This window comes from Piliocolobus tephrosceles, chromosome 10 (genome assembly GCF_002776525.5).
Source record: "Piliocolobus tephrosceles isolate RC106 chromosome 10, ASM277652v3, whole genome shotgun sequence".
Taxonomy (NCBI): Eukaryota; Metazoa; Chordata; class Mammalia; order Primates; family Cercopithecidae; genus Piliocolobus; species Piliocolobus tephrosceles.
The window spans coordinates 31,724,077-31,742,403 of NC_045443.1; the positions used below are offsets into that span (position 1 = coordinate 31,724,077).

Sequence of the window (18,327 nt, forward strand, 5' to 3'; positions counted from 1 at the left end):
TCTGTCACCCAGGCTGGGGTGCAATGGTGCCATCTCAGCTCACTGCAACTTCCATCTCCCGGATTCAAGTGATTCTCCTGCCTCAGCCTCCCAAGTAGCTGGGACTACAGGCGCCCGCCACCACGCCCGGCCAATTTTTGTATTTTTAGGAGAGACGGGGTTTCACTATATTGGCCAGGCTGGTGTCAAAGTCCTGACCTTGTGATCTGCCTGCCTCGGCCTCCCAAAGTGCTGGGATTACAGGCGTGAGCCACCGTGCCCGGCTGAGAAATACAAACTTTTAACAAAGTATTTTTTTCAAATGTTCAAGGAAAATGTAATTTAGACATTTTTATAGAATACACAGTGAAAAAAGTACGGCTGAACACATTTTTACAAATAATGATCAAAGTCCTAGTGTTTCATTACAGTGATCTGGCAAAAATAAACATGTCATGCAGGATTAGTAATGAATGAAATGAATGAATAACAAGGAAATGGAGTAATATAGAATAAAGAAAAATATGAAATAAAAAAATGAGTTATCCTTTAAGCAAGGAATCAGCTTTAATTAAAGGGAAACCCTGACGCAAACCACTTGGGTCTTAAAATACTGTTTTGGCTGGGCATGGCAGCTCATGCCTGTGATCCCAGCACTTTGGGAGGCCAAGGTGGGTGGATCGCTTGAGCCCAAGAATTCGAGACCAGTCTGACCAACACGGTGAAACGCTGTCTCTATTTATAAATAAATAAATAATAAATAAAAATTTTAAATACTGTTTTGGCTCTTTGTGGCTAATCTTGACATCTATATTATCCAGAATCTACGTAAAGAACTTGCTGGCTGGGTGCGGTGGCTCACACCTGTAATCCCAGCACTTTGGGAGGCTGAGGCAGGTGGATAACCTGAGGTCAGGAGTTCAAGACCAGCCTGGCCAACGTGGTGAAACCCTATCTCTACTAAAAAAATACAAAAAAAATTAGCCAGGCGTGGTGGTGCACACCTTTAATCCCAGCTATTTGGGGGGCTGAGGTTGCAGTAATCTGAGATGGTGCCATTGCACTCCAGCCTGGGCGACAGAGTGACTCAGTCTCAAAAAAAAGAACTTTCCTTTAAATCAGGTTGAAACAAATCCTAAGATTAAAATTCAAGTCAACTAAATTGAAAGCGGCAGATTTCCTGTTGGATTCTCCTGCCTCTCAGGGTAAAACATAAGGACTCTCTAACTCCTTTATTGCTCTTCTGAAATCCTCCATGTCTTTGAATACTGTGAAATATGCTTAGATAATTATGAGAAAAGGCAATGCATGTCTGTTGCAGGAGATTAGCAAAGGTATGTAAGTTGAACTTACTGATAATCATTGAAGACCTAATGGAATTAAAATGCTTTGGTAAGTTTTAGGACAGGTGCGGTGGCTCACACCTGTAATTTCAGTACTTTGGGAGGCCGAGGTGGGCAGATCACCTGAGGTCAGGAGTTCAAGACTAGGCTGGCCAAAATGATGAAAGCCTAGCTCTACTAAAAATACAAAAAATTGGCCAGGCATGGTGGCACCCGCTTGTGATCCCAACTCGAGAGACTGGGACAGGAGAATCGCTTGAACCCGGGAGACGGAGGTTGCAGTGAGCCAAGATTGCGCCACTGCACTCCAGCCTGGGCAACAAAGAGCGAAACTCCATCTCAAAAAAAAAAAAAAAAAAAAAAGATATAGTAAGTTTAAAAATTATTTTCATGTTGTTATAACAACTATAAAACTATATTTTTCTTTCTTTCTTTCTTTTTTTTTGTAATGGAGTTTTGCTCTTTGTTGCCCAGGCTGGAGTGTAGTGGCACGATCTTGGCTCACTGCAACCTCCACCTCCCAGGTTCAAGTGATTGTTCTGTCTCAGCCTCCCGAGTAGCTGGGATTACAGGCGCCCGTCACCACGCCTGGCTAATTTCTGTATTTTTAGTAGAGGTGGGGTTTCACCATGTTGGCCAGGCTGGTCTCAAACTCCTGAACTCAGGTGATCCACCTGCCTCGGTCCCCCCACAGTGCTGGATTACAGGCATGAGCCACTGCACCCAGCCAAAACTATAATTTTCATATTTCTAATAGCAGCTTAGTTTTTATCTCTTCAGCAGAAGCCGACTCAGAGTACTTATAACAGTTTCAAGTCCTAATTCATAATGTGAAGTTATGTTTTAGTCTGACCAAGGTTAAGAAATTTTATAAATACTTAGAGACATAGTTGAGAAAATAGGTTAATTCAGGAGATCTGATGGGAAATTACAGTGAGCAGTGCTAATTTGGGAGTCACGTTGCTTTGAGGGTAACAAGATAATTGCACGTGCATATGCAAGTATAGTAAATACTTTCTATAGAATATAAATAAGTCTTAAATACTCATATGCGAGCAATCATATGAATATGTAAGAGGAATCATGTTATATAAGGTGCCATGAAAGAAGAAAGGGCTTCCATGTATCAAACAAAAAACCCCCACAAACACAACCAGCATTTATATTCCTTGGAAAACGAAGAAATTAAAAATCAAATATAAGGTGAACATGTTAGCCCACTTTACTTCTATTCAATGATGTTAGCAAAAATATAGCATTATAGAAGATTTAGGGGTACTGATGGTTAAGTGGGAAGACTAGAAATGATCTGGGTAGTTAAAATTTCTTCAACTTTTTTCTCTTTAAAGAAAGTTTATTAATAAAAGCCATTTTATATGAACTATTTAAAATTTTTATTTTATTTTTGATGTGATGACTCAAGGTTGAATACATTGTATGAAGTCTTGCATTATTTTTATTTTATTTTATTTTATTTGAGACGGAGTCTTGCTCTTGTTGCTCAGGCTGCAGTATAGTGGCGTGATCTTGGCTTACTGCAACCTCTGCTTCCTGCATTCAAGCAATTCTCCTGCCTCACCCTCCTGAGTAGCTGGAATTACAGGCATACACCATCACGCCTGGCTAATTTTTGTATTTTTAGTAGAGACAGGGTTTCACCATGTTGGTTAGGCTGGTATCATAGTCCTGACCTCAAGTGATCCACCTGCCTCGGCCTCGCAAAGTTCTGGGATTACAGGCGTGAGCCACGGCACCCGGCCTCTTGCATTATTACTAATATTAGATCTCTCAATGTTATGATAATTGGCTATTATGCACAAGGCAAAGTCGAGATCCATAAGAGTTAAGTGATTTATTTGATGTTCTGGAGAGATGGTGGGGATGGGATCAGTGCTCATTTTACTATATCTTAAGATTTTGGTTCTAGTCTTAGCACTATTATTATTTTATTAGACAGCGAGTCTCAGTTAATGTTGTGCAGGCTGGTTTCAAACTCCTGGGGCCTCAAGTGATCCTCCCACCTCAGCCTCCCGAGTAGCTGGGACTAATAGGCGTGCACCACCATACCCAGCTAATTAAAAAAAATTTTTTTATAGAAGCAGGGTTTGGCTATGTGGCCCAGGCTGGTGTCAAACTCCTGCATTCAAGCGATCCACCCACCTTGGCCTCCCAAATGCTGGGATTACAGGCATGAGCCACCGCACCCTGCCACAAATAACATTTCAATATCTCACTTTCCTATTCTGTGAAATCAGGGATCAGAAAAATAACAATAGGTTGGCTAGGTTAATCAAAAAAGTGTTCTGTGCTAGAAATTTGGAAATGCTTGGACACATAAAGTTAAACAGTTTCTTAGGTATAGTATTTCTCACAGTCTTTGACAAATTAACACTCATAATAGTGGCATGCTGCACTTCACAAACTTTTTGGACATATAAACACTTTTTGTTTTATGTTATGGCATACCATGTAACTGTAGTGAATCTGAAGGATTTCAGGGCAGAACAAAGAAAAAGATGTGACCACAAGGTGGCAGTGGGACACAACAAGCTCTTTTTGGACAGCGCTTTGACAGGTTTGTATGCCAGGAAGTTCCTCACAGCATGAGAGCTTCCAAAGGCAACAACAGTATAGGGTGGCCGCTGCCCAGAAGGAGCAGGGTAAGAGCATTCCTGGAGGACTAGAGAGGGTGTATGTGTCATGATGTTGTTTAGCAGCAAGACTGGGAGGTCTCTAGGTTAGAGAGCTCCATAGGGCAGCAGTGGGTTGGGGTCTTTTATAGCCTGGGGTTTTTATCTATGGATCGTAGATGTTGAGTGTAGTTTGCAGGGTATGTAAAGCAGGTGGGCTCTAGATGGCTAATAATTTGGTTATGTAGGCTATAAACAATTGGATGTGTAAAAATTTGATTTGGTGCTGATGGGCTTTTGAGCTAACAGTTCTGGTTGCTGTGAAGAAGTAAACAACATGGGGCCCCAAAGGTCATTTTTAGATAATTTATGTAACAGTATCACCTAGTCCAGCATTTGCCAACTGTGATCTTCCAGGTCAAAAATATTTTTATTCCAAATATTTTGAACTCCTGCCATTTCAGTGTCTACCTCTACCACTTCTGGCAACCACACAAAAATATAAGAAGTGATTTGAAAGGGGTATGCTATTTTTTTTTTGAGACAAAGTCTCACTCTGTCACTCAGGCTGGAGTGCAGTGGCACCATCTTGGCTAACTGCAACCTCTGCCTCCCAGGCTCAAGTGATCCTCCTGCCTTAGCCACCAGAGTAGCTGGGATTACAGGCATGCGCCACCATGCCCAGCTAATTTCTGTATTTTTAGTAGAGACAGGGTTTCACCATATTGGCCAGGCTGGTCTCAAATTCCTAATCTCAAGTGATCTGACTGCCTTGGCCTCCCAAAGTGCGGGACTACAGGCATGAGCTACTGTACCTGGCCAGAAAATGATATGCTATTCTTGTTGCAAATGCTGAAGGTGACTGATAATTTTTCTTGACCATAAAGCAGTGGTTCCCAAAGTGTAGTCTGCATATTCTATAGTCTGAGGCCCTTTCAGGGTTTTGAACTGAACTAGTTACTTTTTTCATGGAACACCATTTTTACTTTTTAAAAGAATGACTGATACAGTTTGCTGTGTCACCACCCAAATCTCATCTTGAATTGTAGGTCCCACAATTCTCATGTGTCGTGAGAGGGACCCAGTGGGAGGTAATTGAATCATGGGGGCAAGTCTTTCCTGTGCTGTTCTTGTGATAAATAAGTCTCATGAGATCTGACGGTTTTAAAAGGGGAAACCCTTTTCTCTTGGCTCTCATTCTGTCTTGCCTGCCGCCATGTAAGATGAGCCTTTCGCCTTCAGCCATGATTGTGAGGCTTCCCTAGCCACATGGAACTGTGAGACCATTCAACCTCTTTTTCTTTATAAGTTACCCAGTCTTGGGTATGTCTGTATCAGCAGGGAGAAAATGGACTAATACAATGACTACAGTGTAAGGTTATTCTTATTTGAGTACTTGACAGACTATTTCATGAAAATAGAAGAAATGAGGCTGTCATTTCTTTTTTTTTTTTTTTGAGATGGAGTCTCGCTCTGTTGCCCAGGCTGGAGTGCAGTGGCTCGATCTCGGCTCACTCCTAGCTCCGCCTCCTGGGTTCATGCCATTCTCCTGCCTCAGCCTCTTGAGTAGCTGGGACTACAGGTGCCCACCACCACACCTGGCTAACTTTTTTGTATTTTTAGTAGAGACGGGGTTTCACTGTGTTAGCCAGGATGGTCTTGATCTCCTGACCTCATGATCCGCCCGCCTCGGCCTCCCAAAGTGCTGGGATTACAGGCGTGAGCCACCGTGCCCGGCCAAGGCTGTCATTTCAAAGAAAACAAATGACAGAAATTGTTGTCAGTGATAAAGCTTTGGCTTTCAAGTGAATTTTGGAAGCCTCATAGCTGCCACTGTGATCTTGACAGCTATCCAGGACCTTTCTAATAACATCAGTCATGATATTAACAATTGATTTTTGTTTTGGATAATAAAATGTGTCAATATTTAAAAGATCTGTATAACTCGGAGAACCAATATTTTCCAGACTGCCAGTGCATGATGTTACAAAATCATGCATTGGTAAAGATCAACTTAAAATTCAAAACAGATTAGTGGATCATAACACAAATGTATGAAAAGTTCATTGATATGTTTTCAACTTCCACATTGCAACAACCCATAAGAAATTACCACTTGCTGAGTTTTGGGGTATCAAAGAAGAGTATCCACAATGATCTGAAAAGTGATGATCTGAGTGCAAATATATCTCTTTTCTAGGTAACAGATTTATGATTTTAAAAAAATGAATGTCTATTAAAAATTTATCTGTTTTAACACAAATTTTAATTTAACAAATATACATAAACAAAACTCTTTGGGATCCTCAATGATTTTTTTTTTGAAACAGAGTCTCCCTCTGTCGCCCAGGCTGGAGTGCAGTGGCACGATCTCAGCTCACTGCAAGCTCTGGCTCCCAAGTTCACGCCATTCTCCTGCCTCAGCCTCCCAAGTAGCTGGGACTACAGATGCCCGCTACCATGCCCGGCTAATTTTTTTGTATTTTTAGTAGAGACAGGGTTTCACCAGTTAGCCAGGATGGTCTCGATCTCCTGACCTCGTGATCCGCCCGCCTCGGCCTCCCAAAGTGCTGGGATTACAGGCATGAGCCACTGCACCCTGCCTGGGATCCTCAATAATTTTTAAGAACGTAAATGGGTCCTGGGGTATATTTGAAAAATACTACCAGAAAGTATTATTTCAATTACTGAAACCTACAAATGGTAAAGTGTTTTCTCATCATCAACATAAAAATATGAAGGTAAAACCAATAGAATTGCTCTGAAATATACGGGGAATACAAAATCTAAGATGCTTCTTTAGTGAGTTACATTTATATCATATATCTTTTAGATTTTTATAAATTTTGTTTTCTCTCTCTATATATATTTTTGATATGGAGTCCCACTCTGTTGCCAGCCTGGAGTGGAGTAAGATGATCTTGGCTCACTGCAACCTCTGCCTTCCAGGTTCAAGCAATTCTCCTGCCTCAGCCTCCCAAGTAGCTGGGATTACATGCACCCAGAATCACACCCAGCTAATTTTTGTATTTTTAGTAGACACAGGGTTTCACCATGTTGGCCAGGCTGGTCTTGAACTCCTGACCTCAAGTGATCCACCCACCTCAGCCTCCCAAAGTGTTAGGATTACAGGGGTGAGCCACTGTGCCTGGATTATAATGGTATTTTAATTTGTATGTTGAATAAGGATTGCTCTTAAGGTACAACATTAACAGCAACTCTACTTTTGTCTCCCTTGGTCCCTCCAAAGCTGTCCATTGAAGGATCATTCTTCCCCTGCTCTTTAATGAAAATTTAGTTAATACCATGACTTCAAATTATTTCCACTATAGCACGCTTAACCAGCTGGGCACGGTGACTCACGCTTGTAATCCCAGCACTTTGGGAGGCCAAGGTGGGCGGATCACCTGAAGTCAGGAGTTCGAGAACAGCCTGGCCAACATGGTGAAACATGATTTCTACTAAAAATACAAAAATTAGCCGGGCGTGATGGTGGGCATCTGTAATCCCAGCTACTTAGGGGGCTGAGGCAGAAGAATCACTTGAACCTGGGAGGCAGAGGTTGCAGTGAGTCGAGATTGCACCACTGAACTCCACCCTGGGCGGGAGAGCGAGACTCAGTCTTAAATAAAAAAAAAGAAAGAAAGAAAGAAAAAAAAGGATGCTCAACCACATTTGTTTTTTGGTTTTGGAAATGGAGTTTCACTCTTGTTGCCCAAGCTGGAGTGCAATGACTCGATCTCAGCTCATTGCAATCATTTAGTGTGATTAAGCTCACTGCACTCATTAATCATTTAGTGTAATTAAGCTTTCCTGGTGTCTGGAATCAAACCAACTAGGCATTTATCTTAAATCCATCATCTGTTAACATATCTTTGGTTACTAGTGATCTCTATAATGACATAATTTATCTCAAACGACTCCTTGGTTTGAAAATCTGATTAACTACTGCAGTATATTTTCCAGACTTGAAAACTGGTATTTAGGCCAGGGATGGTGATTCACGCCTGTAATCCCAGCACTTTGGGAGACTGAGGCAGGTGGATCACCTGAGGTCAGGAGTTCAAGACCAGCCTGGCCAACATGGTGAAACCCTGTCTCTATTAAAAATACAAAAATTAGCTGGGCAGGGTGGTGCAAGCCTGTAATCCCAGCTACTTGGGAGGCTGAGGCAGGAGAAGCACTTGAATCCAGGAGGTGGAGGTTGCAGTGAGCCAAGATCGTGCCACTGCACTCCAGCCTGGGTGACAGAGTGAGATTCTGCCTCAAAAAAAGAAAAAAGAAAATTGGTATTTGTTGCTTCTCTCTACAGATGCTTCTCAATTTATGATGGGGTTATACCCTGATAAACTCATTATAAGTCAAAAATACACAAAGTCGAAAATGCGTTCAATATACCTAACTTACTGAACAATATAGCTTAGCCTAGCCTACATGCTCAGAACACTTAAATTAGCCTACAGGTGGGCACAATTATCTGACACAAAGCCTATTTTTTAATAAAGTGTTGACTATCTCATGTAATCTATTGAATATTATACTGAAAGTGAAAAAAATGGTTGCCTAGGTTCTTGAAGTATGGCTTCTACTGAATGCATATGGCTTTTGCACCATTGTAAAGTCAAAAAACTATAAATTGATCATTTTAAGTCAGGGATCATCTGTGTGGTGACAGCCACCATGCCCAACCAATTAATTTTTAATAGCTTAAAAATAATCCACTTGATATAAAATTCAAAAGATATAAAAGGGTATACAATGACATCTTTTTCCTACTCTTGTTCCTTTACAACTTTCTGTGGAGCTAACCCCAGTTAACAGTTTCTTGTTTTCTTTTTTCTTTCTTTCTTTCTTTTTTTGACACAGGGTCTCACTCTGTTACCCAGACTGGAGTGCAGTGGGGTGATCATGGCTCACTGCAGCCTCAACGTCCCAGGCTCAAGTGATCTACCCGCCTTAGCCTCCCACAGTGCTGGGATTACAGTTATAAGCCACCGCACCCAGCCACCAGTGTCCTTGCTGGCTCCAGTTTCTTAAGAAATGTCTTTGCATAAAGTAAGATCTAATCTTCACTACAGATGTTACTGATACCCAGATACAATCTATGGTTACAGCCTTAACCAAGGCTGGAAACCTAAAAATAAAAGTAAGAAGTTGTCAAAGGAACTTCCTAAAAATAAAAGAGAAGTTGTCAAAGGAACTTCCAGGATAATAACTGAACCTACAGAATAATTGTTTAGACTGGCTGGGCATGGTGGCTCACGCCTGTGATCCCAGCACTTTGGGAGGCTGAAGCGGGTGGATCATGAGGTCAGGAGCCTGGCCTGGCCAATATGGTGAAACCCCATCTCTACTAAAAATACAAAAATTACTTGGATGTGGTGACATGCGCCTGTAGTCCTAGCTACTTGGGAGGCTGAGGCAGGAGAATCACTTGAACCTGGAAGGCAGAGGTTGCAGTGAGCCAAGACTGCACCACTGCACTCCAGCCTGGGCGACAGAGCAAGACCGTCTCAAAAAAAAAAAAAGACTAATTGTTTACACTGTAATAAGAGAAATAAGCTGGAAGAACTGGGCATACCTACTGATTTACAAGTTAGATCCAGTATATATTACAGTGTGGGACCTATTATAGGGGTAATATGAAAGGGTGCCACGGTTTCTAGGGTAGGAGGATATATACCATGGCTCTTATACAGGCAAAATAGGCTATTGCTATTTTGTTCTCCTCCAGTGAAGAGTCTAAGAGTCCAAATTATTCTGACCTTTTTTGTTTGTTTGTTTGTTTGAGACAGAGTTTCGCTCTTGTTGCCCAGGCTGGAGTGCAGTGGTGCGATCTCAGCTCACTGCAACCTCCACCTCCCAAGTTCAAGCGATTCTCCTGCTTCAATCTCCTGAGTAGCTGGGATTACAGGTGCATACCACTAGGCCTGGCCTAGTGGTCTCAAACTCCTGGCCTCAGGTGATCCACCCGCCTTGGCCTCCCAAAGTACTGGGGTTATAGGCATGAGCCACCACGCCCGGCTATTCTGATCCTGATATCTGCAGTTTGATAATAGTTAACAAGTCATTTAGTGTATTTGATAGATGTAATAAAAACTTGAAATTTTCTTATTGTTTACATAAAGCATCATGTTCAAGATCATGAACACAACCACTGCTGCCATCATAATCCTCTTCATAGCTAATATTTATTGAGCACTGGCCACCACCTTCATTTATCGTTATCATGACTAACATTTATTGAGCTCTTACTATGTGCAAGGCCATCATATAAAGAGTTGTCAGAGGCCAGGCACAGCAGCTCACGTCTATAATCCTAGCACTCTGGGAGGCCGAGGCAGGTGGATTGCCTGAGCTCAGGAGTTCGAGACCAGTGTGGGCAACATGGGGAAATCCCGTCTCTGCTAAAAACACAAAAAAACTTAGCCTGGCATGGTGGCATGTGCCTGTAGTCCCACCTACTTAGGAGGCTGAGGCAGGAGAATTGCTTGAACCCAGGAGGTGGAGGTTGCAGTGAGCTGAGATTGCGCCACTGCACTCCAGCTTGGGTGACAGAGCGAGACTCCGTCTCCCAAAAAATAAAAAATAAAAAAAAAAAAAGAATTGTCAGATAATCATGACATAGTACTTATGAGGTAGGTACTCTCATTATGCCTGTTTTACAGATGAGGAAACTGAATAATGAAATGGGTTAAGTAATGTACTCAAGGTCACACAGTTAGTAAAAGATGAAGCCAGGATTTGAACCCAAGCAATCTAACGCACTAACCTGTTATCAAGGGGCATCCATGGAAGAGTAATATACGTATCTGAGGACAGTAAGTAAGGATAGCTTCTACAGCCCCATCAGTCAGATTTACACAATGTCCCATATGAATCTCCTATGCAAAAATAAAGAAAATAAAGTCAAATGAAGACAAAGATCTATAATAACAGTATGAACAATTTTGAGAAACATTCTGATACAAAAAGAACCAGGTATCTACTTGCAAGAAAAAGTATATAGAAAAGACGAATGTAAGTCTGAAGTAATTTGGACGGAGCAGCTTAAAAAGTTAAATGCCCAACCATTTTATTTTATTTTATTTTTTGAGACGGAGTCTTGCTCTGTCGCCCAGGCTGGAGTGCAGTGGCCGGATCTCAGCTCACTGCAAGCTCTGCCTCCTGGGTTTACGCCATTCTCCTGCCTCAGCCTCCCAAGTAGCTGGGACCACAGACGCCCGCCACCTTGCCCAGATAGTTTTTTGTATTTTTTAGTAGAGACAGGGTTTCACCATGTTAGCCAGGATGGTCTCGATCTCCTGACCTCGTGATCCGCCCGTCTCGGCCTCCCAAAGTGCTGGGATTACAGGCTTGAGCCACTGCGCCCGGCCCCAACCATTTTATAAAGTAATGTGTAATATCTATTAAAGCTGAAGATGAGTATGCCCCAGAACCCAGCAATTCCAATTGTTGATACATATTACAGAGAATCTCTTCTACATGTGCACAAGGAAACAATTTATAAATACGCCTTTTGTAGTATTACTTGTAATGGTAAAAAAAAGTGGAGAACAGGAAAATCAATGCTTTATAAATAGAATAAGGGAAAACAGCTAAAATGAAAAATATCTACTTGTATTAATAGACATAAATCTCAAACATGTTAGTTCAGACCCTCTGGCAAACAGTATGGTAGTATCTTATAAAGATACTGTATTTTAAAAAACATGTATTTGCTATATGACCCAGCAATTTCACTCATAGGCATTTACCCAAGAAAAATGAAAACATATGTCTTCACAGAGGTTTGCATGCAAATGTCTGTAGCAGTATTCCTAACAGTCCAAAATTGGCAACAACCCAAATGTTCATCAAATGATAAAATTATTTTTTAATTTTTTAAAAATTTCCGTAGGTTTTTGGGGAACAGGTGGTATTTGGTTACATAAGTTCTTTAGTGGTCATTTGTGAGATTTTGGTGCACCCATCAACCAAGCAGTATACACAGAACCCGATTTTTAGTCATTTACCCCTCACCTCCTTCCCACCCTTTCCCCCTGAGTCCCCAAAGTCCATTGTGTCATTCTTATGCCTTTGCATCATCACAGTTTGTCTCCTACTTATAAGTGAGAACATATGACGTTTGCTTTTCCATTCCTGAGTTAATTCACTTAGAAGAATAGTCTCCAATCCCATCCAGGTTGCTGTGAATGCCATTTATTCATTTGTTTTTATGGCTGAGTAGTATTCCATTGTATACATTTACCACAGTTTCTGTATCCACTCGTTGATTGATGGGCATTTGGGTTGGTTGCACATTTTTGCAATTGCAAATTATGCTGCTATAAACATGTGTGTGCAAGTATCTTTTTCGTATAATGACTTCTGTTTCTCTGGGTAGACACCCAGTAGTGGGATTGCTGGATCGAATGGTACTTCTACTTTTAGTTATGTAAGGCATCTCCACACTGTTTCGATAGCGGCTGTGCTAGTTCACATTCCCACCAGCAGTGTAGAAGTGTTCCCTGTTCACTGCATGCACACCAACATCTATTATTTTTTGATTTTTTTGATTATGGCCATTCTTACAGGAGTGAGGTGGTATCGCATTATGGTTTTGATTTGTATTTCCCCAATCATTAGTGATGTTGAGCTTTTTTTAATGTTTGTTGGCCATTTGTATATCTTCTTTTGAGAATTGTCTATTCATGTTCTTAGCCCACTGTTTGATGGGACTGTTTGCTTTTTTCTTGCTAATTTGAGTTTGTTCTAGATTCTGGATATTAGTCCTTTGTCAGATGTATAGATTGTGAAGATTTTTCTCCCACTCTGTGGGTTATCTGTTTACTCTGCTGACTGTTCCTTTTGCTGTGCAAAAGCTCTTTTAAGTTTAATTAAATCCCAGCTATTTATCTTTGCATCACATGGTAAAATTATAAATAAATTATGGCATATCCATACTATGGAATACTACTCAGCAATAAGAAGGGGCTGAGCGCGGTGGCTCACCCCTGTACTCCTAGCACTTTGGGAGGCCGAGGTGGGTAGATCACGAGGTCAGAAGATCAAGACCATCCTGGCTAACATGGTGAAACTCCCTGTCTCTACTAAAAATACAAAAAAAAAAAATAGCTGGGTGTGGTGGCATGTGCCTGTATTCCCAGCTACTCGGGAGGCTGAGGCAGGAGAATCATTTGAACCTGGGAGATGGAGGTTGCAGTGAGCCAAGATCATGCCACTGCACTCCAGCCTGGGCAACAGAGCGAGACTCCATCTCGAAAAAAAAAAAAAAGAAATGAAATATTAACATAGGCAACAACACGGATCAATCTCGCAAACACTATGCTAAGTGAAGGAAGTAAAATAAAGAAATAAAAACCAAAGTACTATATTATATTCTGCAGAATTCCATTTATATAACATTATATTTATATAAAGTTGAATTTATATACACTTATAGAAAAGCCAAAACAATGACAAAGTAAATCAGTGGTTGCCTAAGAGAGGGTCACAGAAGAAGATCAAGTACAAAGGACTAGAGACAAAAAAACAAAATAAAACCACAGAGAAAACAGACAATTTTTTAGGGTGATGAAAATGTTCTATATATCAATTGTGGTGGTGGTTATATGGCTGTATAACAACTACCAAAATTTATCCAACTATGCACATAAAATGAATTTTCTTATATGTAAATTATACCTCAATTACACCTGAAAAATTTCAGAAAACATAATTTTGAATAACACAAATTGTAAAGGGACATATATTATGAAGCTATTATGTAAAATTTGAAAACATATAAAACAAGGCTATATCGTATTTATGGATTTATACATAATAGAAAAAGTATCCATTTCTGTCTGAGCAGGGTCCACAGGAAGGAAAAAAAGAAAAGGTATCCAAACATGCAAGGAGAGATACATAATCATATTTAGGATAGTGGTTACCTCTGAAGGCAGAAAGGGAGAATAATTGAGCATGGCTTTAGATGTAACATTATTTTATTTTATTTTACTTTATTTTTTTTTGAGACAGAGTGTCATTCTTGTTGCCCAGGCTGGAGTGCAATGGAGCAGTCTTGGCTCATTGCAACCTCCACTTCCAGGGTTCAAGTGATTCTTCTGCCTCAGCCTCCCGAGTAGCTGTGATTACAGGTGTGTGCGACCATGCCTGGCTAATTTTTGTATTTTTAGTAGAGACAAGATTTCACCACGTTGGTCAGGCTGGCCTCAAACTCTGACCTCAAGTGATCCACCCGCCTCGCCTCTCAAAGTGTTGGGATTACAGGCGTGAGCTACTGCACCCAGCTGTAACATTATTTTAGAAAAAGAACAAATCCAGCACTTTGGGAGGCCAAGGTGGGCAGATCACCTGAGGTCAGGAGTTCAAGACCAGCGTGGCCAACACAGTGAAACCCCATCTCTACTAAAAGTACAAAAATTAGCTGGGTGTGGTGGTCTGCACCTGTAATCCCAGCTACTTGGGAAGCTGAGGCAGAAGACTCGCTTGAACCTGGAAGGTGGAAGTTGCAGTGAGCCGAGATCACTGCATACCAGCCTGAGTGACAAAGTGTAACTCTGTCTCAAAAACAACAACAACAACAACAAAATTAAATGAAGGCATTAAAAAAAAGAAAATAATTCTGGCAGATTAGGGTCTTACTGAAATTGCATACTCATAGCATAACTTTTATGGAAAACAATTTAGGACTGTTAAAAAAGTATTCATACCTATTAATCCATTTGTTCCATTTTGGGGAGTTCATTATAGCCATGGAAGGAAAAGTGATTGTCCCAATATATAATTATTTCTAATAGTTAAAAACCAGAAATAATCTGAATTACCAACAATAAAAAACAAGTAAAGTATGTTACATTATATGGACAGTCTGTTCTCTGATATGCCAGGATCTAGAACAGTAAATACTTAATAAATATTTATTAATAAATGAAATTTTATACTGCAAATTAAAATTTAATTATAAGGATTTTTATAGAAACTTACGAAATGACTATAATATAAGGCCAAAAATGTGATAACATTTATCGAGGTACTACCACGTATCTGGAATTGTATTAAAAGCTGAGGATAAAATAAACAAAATGATGAACACAATGATCAACAGAGATTTCAGAAACGATCATGATATTTGCAAATGTTGTAACGTAAGTTTGTACTGAGTGCTTGTCGATCTTTTTTTCTTTAATATTATAATTTTTTAATTTTTTTGAGACAACGTCTCACTCTGTTCCCCAAGTTGGAGTGCAGTGGTACAAACACGGTTCACTGTAGCCTCAACCTCCCAAGTTCAATTGATCTCCCCACCCCAGCCTCCTGAGTGGCTGGGAGTACGGGCATGCACCACCACCTCTGGCTAATTATTTTTTTTTTTTTTTTTTAGATGGAGTTTCACTTTTGTTGCCCAGGCTGAGTGCAATGGCACGATCTCAGCTCACTGCAACCTCTACCTCCCAGGTTCAAGCCTTAGCCTTCTGAGTAGCATGCACCACCACACCCAGCTAATTTTGTATTTTCAGTAGAGACGGGGTTTCTCCATGTTGGTCAGGCTCGTCTCCGAACTCCCGACCTCACGTGATTCACCTGCCTCAGCCTTGGCCTCCCAAAGGGCTGGGATTACAGGCGTGAGCCACCACGTCTGGCCAATTTTTGTATTTTTCTTTTTTTTTTTAGATGGAGTTTTGCTCTCGTTGCCCAGGCTGAAGTGCAGTGGTGCGATCTCAGCTCACCACAACCTCTGCCTTCTGGGTTTAAGCGATTCTCCTGCCTCAGCCTCTCGAGTAGTTGGGATTACAGGCCTGCACCACCACACCTGGCTAATTTTGTATTTTTAGTAGAGACAGGGTTTCTCCATGTTGGTCAGGCTGGTCTCAAACTCCCAACCTCAGGTGATCTACCCGCCTTGGCCTCCCAAAGTGCTGGGAATACAGGCGTGAGCCACCGTGCCCAGCCTGTATTTTTCATAGGGACAAGGTTTCACTATGTTGCCCAGGCTGTTTGTGAACTCCTGGACTCAAGGGATCCACTTGCCTTGGCCTCCCAAAGTGCTGAAATTACAGAAGTGAGCTACCACATTTGGCTTCTTGTCAATCTTTAGGAAAGGTCCTTAGACCTTTAATCAAATTGATTTCCAAATTATAAATAATTTAGCAACATTAATAATTTAATTTCCCAGAATAGAACAAATTAAAAGCAACAGATTAAAATGTGATGAAAGGTAGGCCTCTGCATTACTTATGAGAGTAGTCAGTTGAAAAAAAAAAAGTTAGGGCTGGGTGCAGTGGCTCACATCTGTAATCCCAGTACTTTGGGAGGCCAAGGAGGGTGGATCACCTGAAATCAAGTGTTTGAGACCAGCCTGGCCAACATGGTGAAACCCTGGCTCTACTAAAAATACAAAAATTAGCTGGACGTGGTGGCAGCTGCCTGTAATCCTAGCTACTTGGGAGGCTGAGGCAGGAGAATTGCTTGAACCTGGGAGGCGGAGGTTGCAGTGAGCTGAGATCGCACCATTGCACTCCAGCCTGGGCCACAAAAGCAAAACTCTGTCTCAAAAACAAAAAAGAAAAAAAAATTTAGGCCAGACATGGTGGCTTATACCTATAATTCCAGCACTTTGGGAAGCCAAGGCAGGAGAACTGCTTGAGTCCAGGAGTTTGAGATCATCCTGGGCAACATGGCAAGACCCGGCTCTACAAAAAATAAAAAAGTAGCCAGGAGTGGTGGCACATACATGTAGCCCCAGCTATTCAGGAAGCTGAGGTGGGAGGACTGCTTGAGCCAGGGCAGTCAAGGCTGCCATAAACCATGATAGGGCCCGTGTACTCCACCCTGGATGACAGAACAAGACCCTGTCTCAAAAAACAAAATTTAAGTTTGTCCTTCAGTTTGAGTCAGAGGATGCTATAAACCAAGCATGTGGCTCACACCTGTAGTGATCCAGCACTTTAGGAGGTCAAGACACGGGGATCACTGAGGCCAGGAGTTTGAGACCAGCATGGGCAACATAACAAGACCCTGTCTCAACAAAACAAAACAATTTTTTTAAAAGTATATTCACTCTACTTTGTTTAAGGAAGGCATTAAATTCTAATAAATTTCCAATAAATTTCCATTAAAATGTTTTGGCACTTTGGAATAATCTTTGGAAAACTGAAAAAATAAAAAATGTAATGATATGGCACTACAGTCACCAACACTTACTGTAGGTTATTGCATTTTGTTCTCATTCTGCTTAGGTTGGGGCTCTTAATTCTATAATGCTGAGGTAAATTTGTCAGTATGTTTACTATCATGCATAACAACTAATTTCTTGGTGGCTTTATTTGAAGGTGATAAACCAACTTAACTGAGAACTTTATTTAAAATTATAGTAATTACAGGATAATGTTGTAAGCATTACATAACCTAGTGAATATAATGCAGTTAGTATACAGCCTGGCATAGCAGTAAGTGCTCGACAAATGTTTGCACTTAAAATACCAAAAATTACTGCTCCTGCATTTAGGATGCAACTTGGAATTCAAAACTTGGTATAATAATAATATGGTAATTTCTTTCTTTTTTTTTTTCTTTTCAAGATAGAGTTTCACTCCTGTTGCCCAGGCTGGAGTGCAATGGTGCAATCTCGGCTGACTGAAACCTCCCACCTCCCAGGTTCAAGCGATTCTTCTGCCTCAGCCTCCCAAGTAGCTGGGATTACAGGTACCTGCCACCATGCCCAGCTAATTTTTGTATTTTTAGTAGAGATGGGGTTTTTCCATGTTGGCCAGGCTGGTCTTGAACTCCTGACTTCAGGTGATCCACCTGTCTCGGCCTCCCAAAGTGCTGGGATTATAGGTATAAGTCACCATGCCCAGCCTAACATGGTTCTTAATAAAATATTTAAAAAATATATATGCTACCAAGACCCAGATATGTAAGATCACAAAAAAGAATCTCTTTGGGCAATAACTCAAGGATAAATATTTTGGCAAAAACATGGCATTGTCATTCCATTACAATAAGTTGGCTTTTTAAAAAAATGTATTTATGGTCGGGCATGGTGGCTCACACCTATAATCCTAGCACTTTGGGAGGCCAAGGCGGGGTGTATCACCTGAGGTCAGAAGTCTGAGACCAGCCTGGCTAACACGGCAAAACCCTGTCTCTAATTAAAAAATATAAAAATTAGCTGGATGTGGTTAGCACATGCCTGTAGTCCCAGCTACTTAGGAGACAGAGGCTGGAGAATCACTTGAACTTGGGACATGGAGACTGCAGTGAGCTGAGATCACACCACTGCACTCCAGCCTGGGCGACAGAGCAAGACTCCGTTTCACCATAAATAAATAAATAAATAAATAAATAAATAAATAAATAAATAAATA

General features: G+C 41.0%; 1 protein-coding gene across 6 annotated transcripts in view; it reads right to left on the reverse strand.

Annotated features, from left to right (window-relative positions):
- Nucleotides 1-18,327, reverse strand: part of AMN1 (antagonist of mitotic exit network 1 homolog) — a 62,154-nt gene that overhangs the window by 7,705 nt on the left and 36,122 nt on the right. For all 6 annotated transcript variants that reach the window (XM_023208966.3, XM_023208965.2, XM_023208961.3 and 3 more), the window contains one exon: nucleotides 10,725-10,836. In XM_023208966.3, coding sequence (XP_023064734.2) covers nucleotides 10,725-10,836 — 112 coding nt within the window. The remainder of the gene's footprint in view (nucleotides 1-10,724; nucleotides 10,837-18,327) is intronic.